The sequence below is a fragment of the Ovis canadensis genome, chromosome 13, assembly GCF_042477335.2.
Source record: "Ovis canadensis isolate MfBH-ARS-UI-01 breed Bighorn chromosome 13, ARS-UI_OviCan_v2, whole genome shotgun sequence".
In the NCBI taxonomy this organism is placed as follows: domain Eukaryota; kingdom Metazoa; phylum Chordata; class Mammalia; order Artiodactyla; family Bovidae; genus Ovis; species Ovis canadensis.
In genome coordinates this window covers 70,085,784-70,100,298 of record NC_091257.1, presented here as the reverse complement: position 1 = coordinate 70,100,298, position 14,515 = coordinate 70,085,784, and the positions used below count along the sequence as shown (strand labels likewise).

The 14,515-nt window shown below is 52.4% G+C and overlaps 1 protein-coding gene across 1 annotated transcript in view; it reads left to right on the top strand.

The window, feature by feature from the left end:
* SS18L1 (SS18L1 subunit of BAF chromatin remodeling complex) overlaps nt 1-14,515 on the top strand; it is a 27,974-nt gene that overhangs the window by 8,749 nt on the left and 4,710 nt on the right. Inside the window, exons 2-9 of the mRNA XM_069546788.1 lie at nt 6,073-6,149; nt 6,661-6,745; nt 7,316-7,460; nt 7,902-8,099; nt 8,864-9,025; nt 9,209-9,313; nt 10,105-10,197; nt 14,348-14,467. Coding sequence (XP_069402889.1) covers nt 6,073-6,149; nt 6,661-6,745; nt 7,316-7,460; nt 7,902-8,099; nt 8,864-9,025; nt 9,209-9,313; nt 10,105-10,197; nt 14,348-14,467 — 985 coding nt within the window. The remainder of the gene's footprint in view (nt 1-6,072; nt 6,150-6,660; nt 6,746-7,315; nt 7,461-7,901; nt 8,100-8,863; nt 9,026-9,208; nt 9,314-10,104; nt 10,198-14,347; nt 14,468-14,515) is intronic.

Genomic DNA, 14,515 nt, shown 5'->3' with positions numbered 1-14,515 from the left:
AGCACCAGCTTCTCCAAATGGTGTTGCCACCTTCTCTACTGTCTACCCCAGGATTCTTGCCTCCAGAGGCCCTGGCCACACCTGGCACTTGGGTTTCAGCTCTTATACTTCATGAGTCTCCAGCTCTTTTCTCTGTGACATCACCTGCCCCATCCCCCTGAACCTATGAAAAACCAGGCTTCCCAAGAGGGCAGAGAGCAAGGGGCATGCCCTCTGGTGCAGGAAGACACAGGATCTCCTGTGAGAAAGCTCATAAGACAGCAATAAATATGTGAAATAGATTGTTAATCTCCCTGTCAGTGTAAGTGTTGTCGTTATTTTTCAACTTTGTATTAAGGATACACACTTTTTAGATGCACACTTGGTAGAGAAAGGGGCTTCCCAGGTGGCACTAGTGGTAAAGAATGCCCCTGCCAGTGCAGGAGATGCCTGAGACAAGCGTTTGATACCTGGGTCAGGAAGATCCCCTGAAGCCGGAGATGGCAACCCATTCCAGTATTCTTGCCTGGAGAAGTCCATGGACTGAGAAGCCTGGGGGGAGGCAACAGTCCATAGGGTTGCAAAGAGTCAGACAGAACTGAAGCAACTTAGCATGGGCACACTGGTAGGAAAAAGAACAAGTGAACCCCTGGACCCACCCAGCCCCGGCAGTCCCAGACTCTTTAAAATTACCTTTTACACAAAGTTGTAAATCATTTATATTCTAATATAAAATGAAAAAATTTTAAAAAGAAAAAGTTAAATAAAAATTTTAAAGATCAAGAAAAAAAGCTTAAAGATAATAGAATCATCTTTTAAATGGTAACAGTAACAGATGCCTCTCTTAGAAATTTTAATAAACACATATAGGGAATAAGAAGGAACTGATTCACAGATAACCACCACGTAGTTGGCAGGATATGAACCTGCGCAGGGAGACCCCAATGGATTTCCAGTCCATCAGAAAATATCAGGGCTTCCCTGACAGCTCAGTTGGTAAAGAATCCACCTGCAATGCAGGAGACCCTGGTTCGATTCCTGGGTTGGGAAGATCCGCTGGAGAAGGGATAGGCTACCCACTCCAGTATTCTTGGGCTTCCCTGGTAGCTCAGCTGGTAAAGAATCCGCCTGCAATTTGGGAGACCTGGGTTAGATCCCTGGGTTGGAAAGATCCCCTGGAGAAGGGAAAGGCTACCCACTCCAGTTTTCTGGCCTGGAGAATTCCATGAGCTATATAGTCCATGGGGTCACAAAGAGTCGGACATGACTGAGGTGACTTTCACTTACATAGGAAATAAAATCTGTTTGTAGTCTCCAATCCGGAGTGAGCCAGGGTTTCCCTCTGGTCATTTACTTCTTGTTTTAAGGTTAGATTTTACACTCATCAAAACCACATCTGCACATAAAGAATCAAATCGTGCTGTGGGGCTTGTATTAGAAATTCAGGGTCATTTTTCCACCCCCATGCTGGTTTCCACCTCCCAGCAGCACCACTTGCCCTCACCATTGCTAAACCAAGTGGCTGCTTCTTGAATGATTTTAGCTTTAAGGATTGTCTGTTGACTCAGTCCACTCATAGCCTGGAGGCTGAAAGTCTGAGACGAAGGTGGTGGCAGATTTGATGCCCAGCGAGGACCTGCCCCCTGATTTGTGGACGGCCACCTTCTTGCCGTCTTCATCCCAGAGGAAGCTCTGGTGTTGTCTTCTTCTCACCAGGGCAGTGATCGCATTATGGGGGCTCTGCCCCCATGACTTTATACTAACCTGAACACCTCCCAAAGGTACTGCCTCCAGACACCATCACATTGGGAGTTAGGGCTTCAACAGAGGAGTTTTAGGGGGACAGTAGATATTCAGTCCCCAACATTTGCTCTCACATGAAGCAAAGGGGGTCATGGCTCGTTCTCATGCTCCCTCTTCCACCACACACAAGTGCTCCTATTGCCCCAGGATGGCCCCTGGTGGTTGATCCACCTCTGGTTGTGATAGTGTAAATGTTCCATGCACAATCTTGTGTGTGATCATTTTTCCTGTCCAGTCTTTTTTTTTCCCCTGGAGTTGGCAATCTCACTTTCTTTTAAATCGTCTCTCACTACTTTATCCTAGACTTTCTCCCAGTCATGGAAAGCTCAGCTCAGGTAATCTGTCAAGTCCATGGTCTCAGGGCTACTCTTCTTGGGCCTCTTTGGGTCTCCCTCCACCGTGGTCCCCATTCTTTAGGCCTCTGTGTTGGTCTGAGATCTTCCCCTTTTGCCATGTGCTCCCTTGTTTTATGGGAACACATCATTTTACAGATTCCTGAAAAAAGGTTTGTGGGACATGAACCTTTAAAAGAATTCCCATATTCTCTTCCTGCTGATTTCCCCAAGTTAACATGTTGCCTCATTTGCTCTCTCCTCCTCTCTCTGCCCCCCTGCCCTGTGTATAAATATTATTTTTGCCAGAATCGTTTGAGATTTGCAAACTGACTTTTGCAAATGTCCAAATGTCCAAGCACCACTATCTAAAGACAAAGACATAACCACAGAACAGAGATGGGCATGTGGGAGCTGACATGGACACAGGACTGTTATCTGGTCTGTAGACCTAATTCTCATTCCCCATTTATGCCAAAAATGTGCTTCATAGGAAAAGAAAATCCCAAGTCGTGTGTATTCAGTTTCCCAGTAAGGAATTCTTCTTCTATCTTCGCCTTTAAAACTTTGACATTTTGAAGATTATGGGTCAGTTGCACTCAATAGGGCTTCTGTGGCGGCTCAGATGGTAAAGAATCCACCTGCAGTACAGGAGACCCGGATTCGATTCCTGGGTTGGGAAGATCCTCTGGAGGAGGGAATGTCAACTCACATTAGTATTCTTGCCTGGAGAATCCTATGGACAGAGGAGCCTGGCGGGCTACAGTCCATGGGGGTCACAAAGAGTCGGATACAAGTAACACAGACACACTGCACTCAATTAGGGTGGAAGACGCCTTTTCCTGTTTATGCTAAGAAAGTGTATTAAGTCTCCCTCGGGATCGGGTTGTTGCTCCCCAGCATATTTTGGGATTGCCTCATTTCTTCTCAGAAGCTCCTCTTCAGCATCCAGTTATCTCTCCTGAGAAGACACACCTCAGGACCAGGTGGTCCCTCCTCTGGCAGGCACTGTCAGGATTAGGTCATCACCTCTATAAGTCTCCCAGGCAATTGGTCGTCTCTCTTCAGAAAGTCTCCCTAAGGATCAGGTAATCCGTCTCACAACGTATACCTCAGGATCAGGTCATTCTTCCTCTGACAGAGTCTCTTAGGACTCATAAGCTCCCTCAGATAATATGCCTCAGGATGTCTCCAGTCCTCAGGAAGTCTCCCTTCAGGTGGGCTGATCCCTCCTGAGAGTGCTTCCCTCAGGATTGAGTCACCCCTCCTTTGAAAGACTCCCCATTGGCTCATTTCTCATCCAAAAGTCTCCCTCAGGGCCAAATAATTCACCTCAGAAGGTCTCCCTCTGGATCCAGTCATCCCTCCTCACAAAGTCTCCCACAGGATCGGATCATTCCTCTTGCAAGTCTCCCTAAGGATCAGATCATCTCTCCTCCAAAGGCTTACCCAGGATCAGGTCGTCACTCCACAGGAAGTGTTTCAAAGATCAGGTCTTTCCTCCTCAGAAGATCTCTGTCAGAACTGAGTCATCCCACCTCAGGAAGTCTCTCCCTGGGTCTGATTATCCTCATCAGAAGGTCTCCTGGATCAGATCATTCCTGCTCTGAAAGTCTCCCTGAGGATCCAGTCATCCCTCCTGAGACCGTATCCCTCAGGATCCCGACACTCATCCTCAGATAGTCTTCCTCAGGGTTAGGTCATCCTTGCTCAGAGTCTCCCTGAGGATCAGGTCATTCCTCCCCCAATATCTCCCTCAGAGCAGGTCATTCTCTTCAGAAAGTCTCCCTGGAATTTGGGTAATCCCTCTTCAGAAATCCTTTTCATGGATCAGGCTGTCTCTCCTTAGGGAATCTCTGTCTGATTTGGGACGTTCCTCTTCAGGAAGTCTCCCTTAGGATTGGGCCATCTCCCCTCGGGAGTGTCATCCACCTCAGGATCAGGTCATACCTCAGAACGTCTCAGTCAGAACTGGGTCATCTACCTTGGGGAAGTCTCTCCCAGAGTCTGATTATTCTCAGAAAGTCTCCTTCAGCGATTTCCCAGGTGGGCCACTGGCTAAGAATCCACCTGCCAATGCAGGAGACATGGGTTTGATCCCTGATCCAGGAAGATGGAGCTGCTAAGCCTGTGAGATGCAACAACAGATGCAGTGGCCTCCGTTAAGAAGCCCATTTCTTTGCAACCCCATGGACTGCAATGCACCAGGCTTTCCTGTCCTTCACTATCCCGGAGTTTGCTCAAACTCATGTCCATTTAGTGGGTGATGCTATCTAACCATCTCATCCTCTGCCTCCCTCTTCTTTTGACTTCAATCTTTCCCAGTATCTGGGTCTTTTCCAATGAGTCAGCTCTTCTCATCGAGTAACCAAAGCATAGGAGCTTCAGCTTCAGCATCAGTCTTTCCAATGAATATTCAGGGTTGATTTCCTTTCGGACTGACTGGTTTGATCTCCCTGCTATCACAGGGACTCTCGTGAGTCTTTTCTAGCACCACAGTTAGAAAGCATCAGCCTTCTTCATGAGCCTTCTTTGGTGCTCAGCCTTCTTCATGGTCCAATTCTCACATCCATACATGACTACTGGAAAAACCATAGCTTTGCCTATACAGACCTTTGTCAGCAAAGTGATGTCTTTGCTTTTTAATACACTGTCTAGGTTTGTCATAGTTTTCCTTCCAAGGAGCAAATGTCTTTTCATTTCATGGCTACAGTCACCGTGCACAGTGATTTTAGAGCCCAAGAAAATAAAATCTGTCACTGCTGCTACTTTTTCCTCTTCTGCTTTCCATGAAGTGAGATAGTACCTTGTTTTTAAAAAATTCTAACAGTGTAACATTTTCTTATAGTTATGAGAACTACAAAAATGTTTGTAACAGCTGGTTAACGTCTCAACCTATGGTTTTCCTGTCATTGCTCGTTATAGCAACATTGAGCACTTAGCGTCCCCCCTTTTCTGAGCAGACAGGAAGGATGCTGAAATGGATTTATGGTTCATGCGAAGCATGTGACTTTGGGAGAGGATTCTTGCCTGGCATCAGGAGCCTAGGAGGTAGAGCCTGGGGTGCCTTTTAGGGGCAGCTCTGAGAGGGAGAGGACATGGCCTTCTGTGGTTGTTTTCCTTTCTTAATTAATCTGGGAAAGACTTCCTGGGCAAATGGCAGGGATGCCCAGTCCCCGTTGGTCTAATAGCCTGCCTGCGCTGGGCTCCGCAGGCAACCCCGGCCCACAGCGCCCCCTTGTGGCTCCCCATCTCGGGTCGGCCCCTCCGCCGGCGTGGGAATGGCAGAATTTGGCGCATCATCTCTACGGTGGGGAAAACAGCCCAGCAAAGAGGAGGAGGTTGTAACTAAAAAAGCCAAGCAAGAGAAACCAAGCCCAAAGGCTCAAGGGATGAGCAGGGAGGGCAAGGCCCTCAGTGCTTGGGTTCCCCATCTCTGCCCCACGTCCTGATGGGAAGTGTCCACTCCGCCTCCTGGTCCGTCTCTGGGAGCCCCTCCCACACTCCCACGCAGTGACCTTTTCTGCAGCCTCTGTCGCCTCCTGGTCTCCAAGGCTGTCCCAGGTGCTGTCCCCAAGTGGGGGCATTCTGGAGAATGCCTCCCCCAGGCGTTCCCCCCCACACGGCCATTACTTGTGGGTCTCACATTCTCCAGACTCCAGTCCACCCTCAAGGACCCTGGAGAACAGGTCCTGCAGGCTGTGGGTTTTCCTCTGCAGACTGACAACCTGGGACCTGTCTGGGTGGGGCCGGGTGTGATGGACCCTGGCCCTGTGGGGCTGCGGGCTTGGCCCAGGGATGTGGAAAGTGCTGGGCCCTGGTGGCTCGGGCCGTGAGGGGGCAGCTCTGCTGATGGCACCACTGGGCCTCATGAGCTGTGGGATGGTACCGTTGAGCCCCCTGAAAGACCACCTGAAAACACACCATGTTCCCGCGCTCACGTCTGCTTCTCCTTCAGATGCTGGATGAGAACCATCACCTGATCCAGTGCATCCTGGACTATCAGAGCAAGGGCAAGACGGCCGAGTGCACCCAGTGAGTGGCCACACCGCCTGCACCCCTCCCAGCTGCCTCAGGCTCGGTGGCCCGAGAGAGTGGGGCCTCGGGGTCAGCCAGGCTGCTGAGTCGGCTCCCCCTGGGTGGCTCCCCGCGGAGAGGTGGGCGGGTTTGGAGGGAAATGCGAGTGTAGGGGAGAGCGGATCACTGTGGGGCCCAGGACTGGGTGCAGGGGGGCTCACGAGCTGCTCTCATGGATGCTGTTGCCTCTTCGAGGGCTGGGGTACCAGGTGAGCCCGGTGCCAGGGTCCACCGATGAGGCTAGCCCCCTGGCAGACCCTCCTGTGTCTCCCTGGCCCCCACATCCCTCTGACTCACCTCCACCTCCATCCTCTGAACAGACTCAGTGGTACCAGGTCAGGGTATCCCTCCCCACCCCTGGCCCTTTCTGGGTTGCAGAGCGCTGTGCCACCTGCCTGTTCCCCCCAACCCCAGGGCTTGGCTGCAGGGCTGGGCAGGCTCCTCCCCTCACCGACGCCTCCGTCTGCAGGTACCAGCAGATCCTACACCGGAACCTGGTCTACCTGGCCACGATCGCAGACTCCAACCAGAACATGCAGTCTTTGCTGCCTGCTGTGAGTGCCCACCAAGGCTGGGGGAGGGGGAGGTATAGACACCATTGGTCCAAAGCTACAGGGCTGCTCTCTGGTTCAGATCTGGGAGATGAGGGTGCCCGGATAGGTAGGGGGTCACTTGGAAGCTCCATCTTCAGTCCTGTGATCAGAGGTGGGCCTGGGGGTGGAGGAGGAGCAGGGCGCCTGGCAGCCTGATACTGTAGCACAGGACAGGCTGTGCAAGGGCTCAGGGCTACCAGAGAGACCAAGGCGGGTGGGGAAGGGTGTGGAAAAGGTGAGGTGGACATGACTGGGGCTGGTGAAGCAACTCCCTGAGTCCCAGGAATGGGGGGGGGTCCAGCTTTGAACTTCAAAGTGTGTGTTGAAAAGCTCAAGGAACTCTTGGAGTAGCATTTCTGTCTTGGCCTGAGCTGTCCAGCTATATGAGAGCGGTGGTCTGTCTTAGAGACATTTGCTAGGCAGCCAGCAAATGTGGCTGCAGGTCTTGGGATGGCTGAGTCCCTGGATGAGATGGTCTAGAGGCCATTCTCCGCATTAACCCTCCTCCTGCTGACCTTCCTGTTGCCACAGCCACCAACGCAGAGCATGACGCTGGGCCCGGGAGGGCTGTCCCAGAGCGGCTCAGCCCAGGGCCTGCACTCGCAGGGTAGCCTCAGCGATGCCATCGGGGCCGGCCTGCCACCCTCCTCCCTCATGCAGGCCCAGATCGGCAACGGTGAGTGGCCCCGGCGTGTCGGGCTTGGGTTGGTTCTGGGAAGCAAGTGGGTCACCGACTGGGCTCCCCAGTGGCTGGTGCTGCGGTGGAGACCCCCTTTTGCCGGAGGCCCTGCTGCGGGCACACGTGTGCGGGTGACACGGGGTAGGGGGGTAGGGCCCTTGTTGCAGCCCCAGATTGGCTGTGACCCTGCAGATCGGCGTGTGTCACCTGGTCACCTGAGTGCACAGGTGTCCTGTCCTTGGGTTGAGAGTTGGTAGCAGCCACTGGGACGGTTGATTCATGTGATGGGAAGCAGGCCATTTCCTTCTCTGGTTGCGTCCTTCTCTGGTTGCTGACCGTGGTCAGCCTCCCCCCTGCACAGTCACCTGAAGGAAACTCGTGGGGGGTGTCTTTCAGAGCCGGTCTTCTGTGGGTTTCACACCCCCTCACCCCCCACAGGTCCAAACCACGTGTCCCTGCAGCAGACGGCACAGAGCACGCTGCCCACCACCTCCATGAGTATGTCGGGCAGTGGCCACGGCTCGGGGCCCGGCTACAGCCACTCGGGCCCTGCCTCGCAGAGTGTACCCCTGCAGAGCCAGGGCGCCATCAGCAACTACGTGTCCCGGGCCAACATCAACATGCAGTCCAACCCAGGTACCGCCCCGCTCGGCCCATGCCCCTTCCTCTGGCAGCTCCCTGAGGGGCGGGGCTGGTGGGTACAGGCCCGGTGGGTAGGGGGCTTGGCTGCTCCTGCGGCAGCTTCAGGGGAGGCTCTGAAGGGTGGTGGCATGCCCCCCCCACCCTGTGCTGGGAGGACAGGGAAGGGCTCCCACAGGCAGAAGGCATGCAGGGCATGCTGAGGGGTGGCAGGAGCCCTGCCTGACAGCTTGGGGCCTTGAGCACTCAGGAAGCGCTGGGTCCAAACTGGGGTGCCCAGTGAGTTTCAAAGCTTCGAGCAGAAACAGGTGTGAAATTACTCCTTGCTTCTCGTTATGTTACTTACATACTGAGAACAACCTGTCTGGGATATATTGAGTCAAATAAAATGTTGCTGAAATAGATTTTACCTGTTTCTTTTCATTCCGTGATGTGGCTCACATACCTTGTGCTGGACAGCGTTGCCTGGAGGGTCCCGAGCAGGGTGGAAGGAAAGGACAGGCAGGCAGGGCCCCCCAGGGCCCTTTGAGGCTACCGTCTGGGGAGGGCAGGGCAACAGACTTCTCTGGGACCAGCGGGTGGGGGCCGCGTTTCACATTTTATGAGTCACCCAAAGGCACTTTGGCAGGAAGGGTGATGTGGCCCCATTGTGGGGGCCTTGTGGAAGCCGCAGCCTGGGGTGAGGGTGCAGGCTGGGCTGGGGGTGGGGGAGGCACCACCTGGGAACTGCTTGGGTTACTGGGGTCTGTCGTGTTTCCCAGTGTCCATGATGCACCAGCAGGCAGCCTCGTCTCACTACAGCGCGGCCCAGGGCGGAAGCCAGCACTACCAGGGCCAGTCCATGGCCATGATGGGCCAGAGCGGGCAGGGGGGCGGCGTGATGGGGCAGCGGCCCATGGCGCCCTACCGGCCCTCCCAGCAAGGTGAGGCCGCCCTTGGTACAGGGAACCAGTGCGGGGAGGGCTGCTGTGGGAAGCCCGGCTCCTGGGGGCTGGACATGCGGCAGGGCCCCGGGTCCCCTGGGTGGGCCTGTGGGGTGTCCTCTGAGTGGGCCCGTCTGGGAGGTTCTGGGGCTCGGGGAGGTGACATCAGCACTGTCCCCCCAGGTTCGTCCCAGCAGTACTTGGGCCAGGAGGAGTACTACGGCGGTGAGCAATACGGCCACGGCCAGGCTGCTTCGGAGCCCATGAGCCAGCAGTACTACCCCGATGGTGAGGCCCACTTCCTTGGCATCTGTCCGCACTCCCCAGTTGTTCCCAGTTCAGTCCCAGCGCCCCCGCCAGCAAAGCACCCGGAGTCCCCTTTGAGGGTGGGGGCTGGTCTCTGCTGAGAGAAGCTTCTGGCACTGGGCTCCCTGGGGCTTGGGGGCACAGTCCTCTGAATGGATGGACACAAATATCCGAAGGATGGATATGAGCTCGTGGTGAAGTGCCTTCAGGAAGGTGATGAACCCGAGCCAACTGTATGTCTCGTAACATTCACCTCCCAGCTGCTCAGTTACACCTTCTGCAGGTTATTTTCCTTTTCCGTGTCACCGTTCCGGCATCTTTAAAATCAGGATTTGTGGAGATGTCTTAAAGTGACTGCAGAGGACAGGTGGGATTTGGGGAGGACCCCATGCAGGGATGTGTGACCAGGTCAGGCAGTGGGTGGTGGGGAGGTGGCCAAGACCAGAGGGGTCACACACTCCAATGGGAGTCGGCGACGGGATGGTGACCACATAGCAACCTTAAGAGCTAACGGACACGTGTGTGTCGGACATGGGGCACCAAGTATGCTCTGTAAACCTTGGCTTGTTGGCCCCAGGAGCAGGTAGCCATCTGCACTTTAAAGGAACCTTGGCTGCCAGACAGCAGGAAGAGCCCCCACGGGCTCAATCTAGGACACGGGACCCACATCCAGGGGCACGCCATCCCGACCTGATGGCTGAGTCCATGTGGTCTTCCCCGGGTCTGGGAAGCCAGGACTTCTGCTGACTGCTCGGCGCCCCATTTCCTTGCAGGACATGGCGACTACGCCTACCAGCCGGCATCCTACACAGAGCAGAGCTACGACCGGTCGTTTGAGGACTCCACGCAGCACTACTATGAGGGCGGTAAGGCAGCTGGCTGTGAGCTCCAGGCCTAATGTGCACAGGGCCTGCAGAAATGGGGCGGGTGCCGATAAAGCCGCCAAGGTGATGGCACCAAGCTGGCCCTGGAAAGGACTTCCTGCTGCCCCCAGGAAACCCTGAGAGGAGAGGGGCCACTAATAAGCTCATGGGTGATGGCATCCAGGGCCCCCAGTCTGCTGGTCAGGAGTGGGGACAATGTCAGGGCTGCCAGTGGCCCAGGAAAGAAAAGACAGATGATACGAGTGGAACAAGTGACTAGAAAATGTGACTTTTGAGGTGACCTGTTTTTAATTGTAAAAACACATAGTATTACCATTTTAGCCATTTTAAGTGCACACTCCAGCGGCACTAAGCACGTGCGCGTTGTACCGTCACAGCGTCGTCCCCAGAGCCTTCGTCTTCCTGAACTGACCATCTGTCCCCAGTAAACACTACCTCCGTTTCCCCACCCTTTCCAGGAAAGCTGGGCTCAGCCTCCTCCTCAGGAAGAGCCCCCACGCTGCTCACCAGGGAGGGCTTGTCGAAGTCTCAAGTGCAGTTTGTACCCTCGCTTTGGGCTACAACCACTCACCCTCCATAATTGATGAGGACTTTGCTAAAACATCCAGTGACTTCTTTTAGGGCAGGTGTGGCAGACAGCATGGTTTCCTCCTGCATCTGGAAATGTTTTGTTCCACCTGGTTAGTGACCCTCGCACAGGACCACACACGGTACTGGCCACGCCTCAGTGGGTGGCCTGCCTGGTCTTTTTTAGGTTGGGAGGTGGGGGTGTTTCTTTCAGAGGAGTGGTCAGTGCCCTGAGAAAGGCAGGGGTGTTGGGTGGGGGTGATTAGGGGTGGCTTGAAGCTGACATAAAGAACCTTCCCATAATTAGCTTTGTCCCCCAAGGGAACGAGGAACCTCAAGAGACACAGGTGGCTGGTCCTGGTATTGTTCACAGGAGACAGGCACCCTGCAGGTTCCCTGGAGTGAGAGGGCCGAGAAGTGGTCCGGGGCACAGCAAACCCAGATGGGTGGGACAGGGTTGCTGTCGGGGCCACGGCAGAGCCCTCCATGGAAACCTTGACGTCCCACTGGCATTTTCTCTCCATGAGGTTTGCAGGAGCAGAGGCTGGACACAGCCAGTGTCCACTGTGGCATGTCCAGGGCACTGCTGTGGGAGGTCCCCTGGGTCATACCAGGTGTGCAGCACCAGAGTATCTGGATGCTGCCTTCTGTGTAAAACAATGAGTGCTAAGAGCACACCCACCCACCATAAACAGACGAGAAATACTGGAGACAGCGATCGAAGTGACTCGGGGGTGATAAGGCCAGGCCGGGCGGGTGGACTGGGTTTGCTTTTAGATTTCAAATCGCATCAATGCATCTGTCCATTTAGAAGTCAAACTTCGAAATAGTAAACATTATTGGCTGTTGTTGAAATTCAAAGTGCTAACCCTGTGGCTGTGCAGATCTGCCCCCGACCCCCAGTCCTCAGGTCGATTCTCAGTTTCTCCCGACGGCAGTGGTGACTGTGGGTGGGCATTCGGTGCCACTCAGGCCCCGAGGCTCATCTGTGCTTGACGACAAGGTTTTATAGACAAGTCACCATCATGGGTTTGTTCCTTTGTTTTGTGGCCACATTCCTACCACATTTATTAACACCAGCCTCTTCTTTAACCAATGAGTGTTTCCTTTTTTCATGGCCACGTCATAGGCTGTCACAATATTCTTAAAGATAGAAACAAATGAAAAGGAGCAGAAAAACAAGGGAAGTGGTCGTCTCTGCCCCAGTGGTGGGAAAGCCCTGGGTTGTTCCAGGAAGGGCAGAATCTGGGCTCCCTGGCTCTGCTGCTCCCACAAGACCCTCTTGAGAACTCCTCAGGCATGTTCAGAGAGTCCTGCCTCTTGTTTCAGAGTTGTCCAAACCAGCCCATCTTCCCCTGGGGTTTGGCCCTGGATCAAGGGAAGGTTTTTCTGGGTGCATGAGAGCTGCGCTGCATTCTCACTCACTGCACACCTGCTGTGTCCAGGCCTCAGCAGCTGCTGCTGTGAATTAGCCCCTTTACCTGTTGCCACAGAAGGAGAACAGGACTGTAAGACATGAGAACGTGCAGATGGGCCCCGAAACTCTGCAACCCTGGAGAAACCTGCCAAGTCTCTGGTGCACTTCTCAGGAGACACAAGGACAGTGAACCCACATCTCCACCAGTTGCTGACACCTCCTTGGCCATCAGCTGTCCCATTGGCCATTATTGCTGGGACCAGCCATGGTTGTGAGGAGGGAGCAGAGGTCAAGGTGTTTCCTTAGATGGTGATCAATCAGAAAGACCGAGGAAAGATTTCCCTGGTGGTCCAGTGGCTAAAACTCCGCACTCCCAGTGCAGGAGACACGGGTTCGATCCCTGGTCAAGGGACTAGATCCCACCTGCCACAACTAAAGATCCCACATGCCACAGCACAGCTGAGCTGGCTCAGCCAAATAAGAAACAGATAATTTTTTAAAAAGACCCACAGGCTCCTCAGAGCCCACCTTGGAGAAGAGTTTGCCCATATTACAGTGTGTTCCTTTTCTTTGTGTGCAGCTGGAAATGGACTTCCTAGTGGGGTTTTAAGCCTTTCCACATGAATTTGCTCTCAATAAAGCTGTTATTTTTAAATGTACATTATCAGGATCCCAGTTTTTAAATACTTACAATTTATAACTCCTAGAAGAGGAAAGTTTTTTGTTTTTTGTTTTTTGTTTTTTTACTTTATTCTAAGGAAAGTTATTTACAACTGGAAAAATAATGTAGAAAAATGGGTTATTTGGATTCCATTGTTCATAACCTGGCCTCTTGTCACGGTGCCTCTGTCTCTTACTTCCAGAATATGTTTTGAATAAAGAACAAAAACAAAACAACAAACAGCTCTCCTTTCTGGGCAGGCTGTTCACTGGCTCTCTGATGCCACAGAGGAGTAAACACTCCTGGGCCCCCGGCCTCCAGCTGCTCCTGCTAGAGCCTCCAGCTGCTCCTGCTAGAGCATGGAGTCTTATGCAAAGTAGGACCCGACATACTGTAAGTTAAAGGGCAGGCACTGTGGTGGTGAAGAGCAAAGCCCTATTTGAAAGAAAACAATGCAACTAGGCTTAAATTGGTCTTTGTATAAAGGCACTATGAAAACTGAATGGAATTTAATCTCTACACCAATCTAAAACTCTTGTGACCTGCGTTAGGAAGACTTTGTAGAAATATTTTTAATTTTTATTGATTTTTAAAATTTTATTTAAATATAGTTGATTGACAGAGTTGTGTTTCAGGTGTTCAGCAAAGTGATTCAGTTATACATATATACATATATTTACATATGTACTTTTCTTAGGTTCTTTTCCATTGTAGGTGTAGGATTTTTAAATGGTTGTTAACACTCGCTCTTAACCCTTGATAACTATTTGTTAATATGCTTACCACTCTCTCAACTTTTACTGTGAGCTTTCTTCCAAAAATGAGGCTTTTAGCATGGGTGCTGGCTGGCTAGTTAAGAGTTTTGAAAATGAGAATTAAGGCATTTTCTTTGGAAAAAAAAAAAAAGAAAAAATGAACCTAAAACATCTCTGGGACTATACCCACATATAGATGAAGAACACAGAGGCAAATTTCTACATCTTTTCATCCATGAAGTCAGAGGAAAAACACGTTACAGGTCTGAACTGGCTTGCACATTTGCCTGTAAAACGAAATTGCATTGAAACGTGTGGGGTCCCTTTGGACTCTGGGAGTCACACAGCCTTTCCCTGTGTGTGTGTCCAGATCTCCTTCTTATAGGAACACTGGATTAGGGCCCAGCTTGATCCAGTATGGCTTCCCCTTAACAATTACATCTGCAAAGACCCTCTTTCCAAATAAGGCCACAGGTCCCCAGGGTCAGGACCTCAAAGCCCTGGTATCAGGCTTTGTTTTAACTGCAATAGTCTTTTCATTTTGGCCGTATATTTGTATTTCTATCAGATAGTAAGAGAGAAGTATAGTAAAATAATTTGTATTGTTGTGGAAAAGAAAAGGTGCTGGAGCAATAGAGTCAATCTATGGAACCCAAAGCAGCCCATACCTTGGAGGACAATGGAGCTGCCATTGCTCTCTGGAAACAAGTTCATGTCTACTTCCCTCTGCAGGAAACTCACAGTACAGCCAGCAGCAGACAGGGTACCAGCAGGGAACAGCCCAGCAGCAGACGTACTCCCAACAGCAGTACCCCAACCAGCAGAGCTACCCCGGACAACAGCAAGGCTACGGTAAGGCGGTGGGGGTTGTAGGAGCATGGTCATTCAATGGGTGCCTGC